This window comes from Aphelocoma coerulescens, chromosome 20 (assembly GCF_041296385.1).
Source record: "Aphelocoma coerulescens isolate FSJ_1873_10779 chromosome 20, UR_Acoe_1.0, whole genome shotgun sequence".
Lineage (NCBI taxonomy): Eukaryota > Metazoa > Chordata > Aves > Passeriformes > Corvidae > Aphelocoma > Aphelocoma coerulescens.
The window spans coordinates 11,194,664-11,200,836 of NC_091033.1; the positions used below are offsets into that span (position 1 = coordinate 11,194,664).

Consider the following 6,173-nt stretch of genomic DNA (forward strand, 5'->3'; position numbering starts at 1 on the left):
GCAGGGATGGAGCGCCTCTGCTGTGAGGAAAGGCTGAGAGAGTCGGGGTTGTTCAGCCTGGCATCGGGGTGACCTAGTTGTGGCTTTCCAGGACCTCAAGGGGACTCACAGCAAGGACGGGGCAGGGCTATCTACAAGAGAGTGGAGGGAGAGGACAAGGAGGAATTCAAATTGAAAAAGAGTAGGTTTAGGTTAGGTATTAGGAAAATCTTCCCTGTGAGGGTGGCGAGGCCCTGGCACAGGGTGCCCAGAGAAGCTGTGGCTGCCCCATCCCTGGAAGTGTCCAAGGCCGGGCTGAACGGGGCTGGGAGCAGCGTGGGGCAGTGGAAGGTGTCCCTGCCCGTGGCACGGGATGATTTTCGAGGTCCCTTGCACCCCAAACCCTTCAGGCCTCCCTGTGCCAGCGGGGCCGGGGGCGTGCCGGCCGCCTGCGCTGAGCGCGCACGGCGGGAGCGCTGCGCAAGGTGCGCCGAGTGCGTACGCCAAGAGCGCAGCGCAGGAGCGCAGCGGCCCCGCCCCCGGCCCGCCCGGATGACGGTGCGGGTTCTGCCGGAGCCATGAGCTACGACCGCGCCATCACCGTCTTCTCCCCGGACGGGCACCTCTTCCAGGTGGAGTACGCGCAGGAGGCGGTGAAGAAGGGCTCCACCGCGGTGAGTCAGCGGCCGCGGCGTTGGCGGGGCGGCGGCCGAGGGGGGCCCGCGGTGGGGCCTGCGCCGCGCTGCGCGCCCGGCCTGGCGGGCCCGGGAGGCCGCGGGAGCAGCGGGATCCACTCCCAGGGACGTTCCTTGGGGTCCGTCTGCCGCCGGTGGAGCTGCCCAAAGCCCATCGCTTCCTGTGGGGCTCAGGCGTTGTGTTAGGCCTGGAGGGATCCTCTCCTCCCTCGGTCTGTGCGTGCTGCAGATGGTGATATTTTATGTTTGTGCACGAGGCAGATTCCCAGTGGATTGGGAAACACGTCGGTAAAAGTACATTGCTGGCTCCCAGCTTCCAGTTGTCCCAAGCTTTTGCTCAGTGAAAGTTTTATTTCATTTAGGGGAGGAGAAAAAAAGTATTAATTTCCAAATAACACTGTATCCGTGATTGTAATAAGTTATAGTAATAATAAGAAGTTGTAATTGTAGTAAGTCATAATTGTGTTAATAGTTCTAGTAGGTATTAATTACCAATAGCAGAAAGAAAACGTATCACCTCTGGGATGGGAATGAATGTAACAAGATTTAGTGCTAGATAGGTTCTTTTTTTTCAGAAATTAAAAATACTGTAAAAGTGGAGACAGCATCCAATACAACCACCCCTGTCTTGTCTCTTGTTGAGTTTCATGTTTTTGGAAACATTTGGAACATGCTGACAGCAGGGCCACCCCATTAGAAAAAAGTATTCCTATCCCCCTATGAGAAACAGTGGGAATGAAGGGGAAGGGTCAAGGGTTTTTTCCTCTGTGACGTGTGAAAAGGGGTGTTTAAGGTATGAATTAGGACATTAAGGCAGCTACTGACAGAACATTTTGGCAGCTGTAGGTGTTACTTGGCCTGATCTTCAATGCTTTGGGCTCTTGAGTTGAGCAGTACCACTGCACTAGTGGGATTTTCCTTGTTCATCCTGATTCTGTGGCTGTGGAAACACTGATGGTGCTGCTGGAGAAAAGACAGTTTGTAAGAGGAGCTGGAATATGTCTCCTGGGAGCCACAGGGATTTAGGTTGGTATGAGCTGATGATGAAACTGCACCCTGAAATGCAGTGCAGTTTTTGTTACATCAGTCCTGCCTCCGGGTTGAGTGGGAAATAAAATCCTGACTTCAAGCTGAGGTAGTGGTTACAGTGTGGGGGTTTGTGCTTGGTTTGTTACTGCTCATTTGAATAGTCTGCAACTACAAGGATTTTTGGACCTAGGTTAACTTTTTTTACTTCTTCTTTTCATGCATGGAAGGTTGGAGTAAGAGGGAAGGATATTGTTGTCCTTGGTGTGGAGAAGAAGTCAGTGGCAAAACTCCAGGATGAGAGAACTGTCCGGAAGATCTGCGCTCTGGATGACAATGTCTGCATGGCTTTTGCAGGTACATGGTCCCTTCAGGGGTTTTGGCAGTTACTGGGGCACCTTTGGGCATGTTTGTGGATTCAGAGAATACAAAATACAGGGTGTAACTGGCTGAGAACTGTGGGAAGCAGGGTATTTCCACAGCAGCTCATTGTTTTTTTTTAAATATGGGGAAATAGTGTGTCAGTGTCAACAATATTTTTAAGGGGAGATCTGATTTAACTGACTAAAACAACAGGGTTTAGGTTCAGTGTGCAGGAATGAGGGGCTCAGCTCCTTCCAGTGCCTTGCTCTCTTAGCCATGGTCTGGGATAGGTGCAGGAGTGTTCCCAAACTTGAGGAAAAATTCTCTAACAAAAAGACTGTAAATGAAAAATATCAGCATTAGCTAAAAAGTAACGTAAGAACTAAATTTCTTTAAAATCTTTTTTTTAAAGGGTCACACTTATTTTTGTCAGCTAACATCATGCTGCTGTAGCCTCATTAACTAGATGAGATTTGCTGGGCAAATGAAACTGGACTGCATGAGGAATAATGTGTGAGAATAGGCATTGCTAATTTGCTGGGATATGAAATGCTGTCAGTAATATTCCCATTACCTGCTTCAGAATTAAGTGTGTCATCCAACTCACAAAGATGGAAGCTATAAACTAAATCTTTTAGTTATTTTGGTGCATTAGCCACTTTCTGCTGCCTTACAAATGCTCTTGCTCAGCAAACCTGAGAGTTTGAGCTCTGCTTTGCTTTTTCCTTGCTGTTGACACTGACCCCGTGGGCTTTTTAGGGCCAGATTGGTGGTGTGAGGTTGTTTCATGGCTCTGAGGCCACTCTGTCATTTCAGGGCTGACAGCTGATGCCAGGATAGTTATAAACAGAGCTCGGGTGGAGTGTCAGAGCCACAGGCTCACTGTGGAGGATCCTGTCACTGTGGAGTACATCACACGCTACATTGCCAGCCTGAAACAGGTACTTGGGGCTGCACAGAGCTGCTGAAAATGTGTCCTGACCTGCTACAGATGTTACACGTGCTGTTATGTTAGTGTATGTTACACGTAATGTACGCCTTGGGTGTGTAACACAGGTGTAACACGTGTGTACCATGTGTGACTGCATGTGTAGCATTAAACATGGGGGTAGCATGTAATATCTGACACTTCTTCAAACTCTGTAAATGTCTGTGCTCTGGCCTCACTTTACTTACCTGGTAAAAAACACATTGTGGGTGTTCATTGGGAATGGGGATGTGGCAATTGAAAAGAAGAGTGTTTGGTTTGGTTTTTTTTTCCCCAAGATAATTAGAGCTTGTAAGGACTGCACAGCTCCATGTGTTATGTCATCAAGAGCACTTTGCTCACCTCACTGCCAGAATGGTGGGCCTGGGTTACTGTCAAACCTCTTCATGGCTCCTGGTAGTTTTTCCTCCTGCAAAGCCATTGCAGGGATGGGTAAGAGGGGAGCAAATTGGTGCAGTAGTTAATATGCTTTGTGTTTGATATTCATAAAGTTAGAATGAATTGCAGCATCAAAATATGCCCAGCTGTGTTCTGTGAGAAAATTACTCATTTGCCAGTGTATTAAACTGATTTTCAGCCACTAGTGGGAATTAGAAAAGATCAAATTTACTTATGCACAGATGTGTTGGAACAGTGGTGATGGTAACAATGTGATTCTTGTAATAATCACTAGTCTGTCAGAGCAAGCCACCACTTCCCAAAGTTTCACTGTTTTCCTTTATCCTAATCTCACATTTGTGTCTGTCTTTCTGGAACACTCGCCATTTCTCTCAAACTGTTGCAAACACACCTGGCTCAGTTCCTGCAGCCGTGGTGCTGCGGTGTCAGCCCTCCTGCTCCTGGTGTGTGACATGGCAGTGACTTTGCTAACAGTGTCCCAGGAGTGCTGTGACAGCTCCAGTGTAACCCGCTTACAGCCACAGAGCTGCCATGATTTCCTGTGGAAATCATTGGTGAAAACTGTGTTCAGGTGTCCTCATGGTATTTTTTGGTACATCTGTGCCACACTGGGGCTTGCAGACATGGCTCTCACTGCCTCAGCACTACCCAGCAGCCAGGGAGGTGCTTCTGGAAGCTGTAACCAGATGTAGGAACAGGGGTTGGACAGGAACCACCTCTCACTTGCCTGCCTTAGGGGCTCTGTGAGATATGGAGTCCTGGCTAACACAGAGAGAGCCAGCTAGAAACATTTCTGGTGGCTCTTCTGGTTGTAACTTCTCCAGAGTCTGCTTTGCACCCTAGAAATGCTTTCAGAACTGCATCTGAGTGCGTGTGTCCTTTGTGCTCAGAGGTACACGCAGAGCAATGGCCGCAGACCCTTCGGGATCTCCGCCCTCATTGTGGGCTTTGACTTCGATGGGACCCCACGGCTGTACCAGACCGACCCCTCGGGCACATACCATGCTTGGAAGGTGAGTGCATTCAGTCTGGTGGAGATGGCAATATTTGTAAGTTAATGTCTCCTTTGAAGAGGGATTGGGGTAGAGGAGATCTTGCTGGCCAGATGGTGCTGGCTTATAGCTGCAAAAATCCTTAATGATCAAATGTACTGAGAGTGGCTCTCTGCAGTTCAGCTTTCCTTGGGAAATCTTGTCCTGCTTTCAAAAAAAAACCCCAAAACCAACCCACCTGTGCCAGACAACTGTCTTTGTGTGTGACAGATTATGCAACTGTACAACTTGCAGTTCTTTCTTATTCTGCAAATGAAATCTTTTCTAAACTCCCATTCATTTTCTGTTTCCCCTCAATGTTTCCAGGCTAATGCCATTGGCAGAGGAGCCAAGTCTGTGCGTGAGTTCCTGGAGAAAAACTACACTGATGAGGCCATTGAAACGGATGATCTGACTATTAAACTTGTCATCAAGGCTCTTCTCGAGGTGAGGCTGTTTGACATCTCTTCTGTGGCTTTTCAATGTGTCCAGATTCACTTCTTGGATGTGAATATGGGAAAATCTTCATGGATGTCCCAAGGAAGTACTGCAAAGGATCTGTGAGAGCTGTTTACCATAGACTGTGGGTATTGGATTAAATTCAAGATTCAGAATATTTGGGGCATCAATTTCCATAGTTTACACAGAACTTACCAGCAGCTCTGGGGAGCAAAACAGACTTCAGTTCTGGGTGTTAACACAGTGCACCAAAGATGTGCTAAAGCACACGCTGAATATTGTATTTTTTAATTGAAGTTTAAGATAGAGAAAATAGCACAAGTCATATGGTGGGGCTGAGGTGTTCTGCATCTGCTCAGGGCACTGGCACCAGTGTGAAGACCCTTCTGAGAGCTTAGGGCTAAGGAGTGAAATACTCCCCCATCCACATCTCTTCTCCTTCTAAGGAGACCTGAGAGGGATTTGTTGAAATGAATTCCTGGCCAGGCTCGTAATGCTTCCCTCTGCCTCACCCAGGTGGTGCAGTCTGGTGGGAAAAACATCGAGCTGGCAGTCATGAGACGGGAGCAGCCGCTGAAGGTGAGGCTGTTGTTTGCTTCTCTCCCCTTGAGCCCATCTCTGATACTGTCCTTGTTGATCTGCCTTAACTTCCAGCCCTTAATCTCACATTTTGTACTGACAAATACTTCAGTTTATTCTTAATGGCCAAGGAATGTTGTTGTGTCTGCAGCAGGTACCTGCTTCCAGATAAAGAGCAGTTAATGTTTTTCCCGTGGCAGAACTAGAATCACTTCCATAAATGTCTCTTAAGTTCATTGGTATCCAGAGGGTCACCCATGTTTCTGTTTCAGATCTTAAACCCTGAAGAAATTGAGAAGTATGTGGCTGAAATTGAAAAGGAAAAGGAAGAAAATGAAAAGAAAAAACAGAAGAAAACATCATGATGAATGAAACGTACCTGCTTAGCTGCTTCTTTTTAATTCGAGTGATGGGTTATTCTGTATAGATGTAGGCATTCCAGTTACTCATACTGTGCTCTCTTGAGACCTACAATAAACCTACTGATTTTTTTTTAAAGCTGTTATTTAAAAAAAAACTGTCTGCTCCTTGGATTTTAATTACCCAGGATGATCTGGTTGGCTACAGACCAGCAGCAGTGACCCATTAAAGGACAGAGACTTTGCTTGCAATTTTTCCCTGGACACTTCACTTTGTTTAATGGTTCTTTTGTGC

The 6,173-nt window shown here is 47.3% G+C and overlaps 1 protein-coding gene across 1 annotated transcript; it reads left to right on the forward strand.

Annotated features, from left to right (window-relative positions):
- Positions 1-500: 500 nt before the first annotated feature.
- Positions 501-6,017, forward strand: PSMA7 (proteasome 20S subunit alpha 7). The gene is made up of 7 exons (XM_069034195.1): positions 501-653; positions 1,931-2,057; positions 2,880-3,004; positions 4,341-4,463; positions 4,809-4,928; positions 5,457-5,519; positions 5,792-6,017. Exons 1-7 carry the CDS (start codon positions 558-560, stop codon positions 5,882-5,884), a joined length of 747 nt encoding a protein of 248 aa, XP_068890296.1. The 5' UTR covers positions 501-557; the 3' UTR covers positions 5,885-6,017.
- The last annotated feature ends 156 nt before the right edge of the window (positions 6,018-6,173 follow it).

What these genes read in the sequence shown, in the direction of transcription:
- PSMA7 (XM_069034195.1), top strand. Translation starts at nt 558, where the DNA reads ATGAGCTACGACCGCGCCATCACCGTCTTCTCCCCGGACGGGCACCTC. An exon ending in TGTCTGCATGGCTTTTGCAG is followed by an intron (nt 2,058 to 2,879) that starts GTACATGGTCCC and finishes CTGTCATTTCAG; the next exon opens with GGCTGACAGCTGATGCCAGG. An exon ending in GCACATACCATGCTTGGAAG is followed by an intron (nt 4,464 to 4,808) that starts GTGAGTGCATTC and finishes CAATGTTTCCAG; the next exon opens with GCTAATGCCATTGGCAGAGG.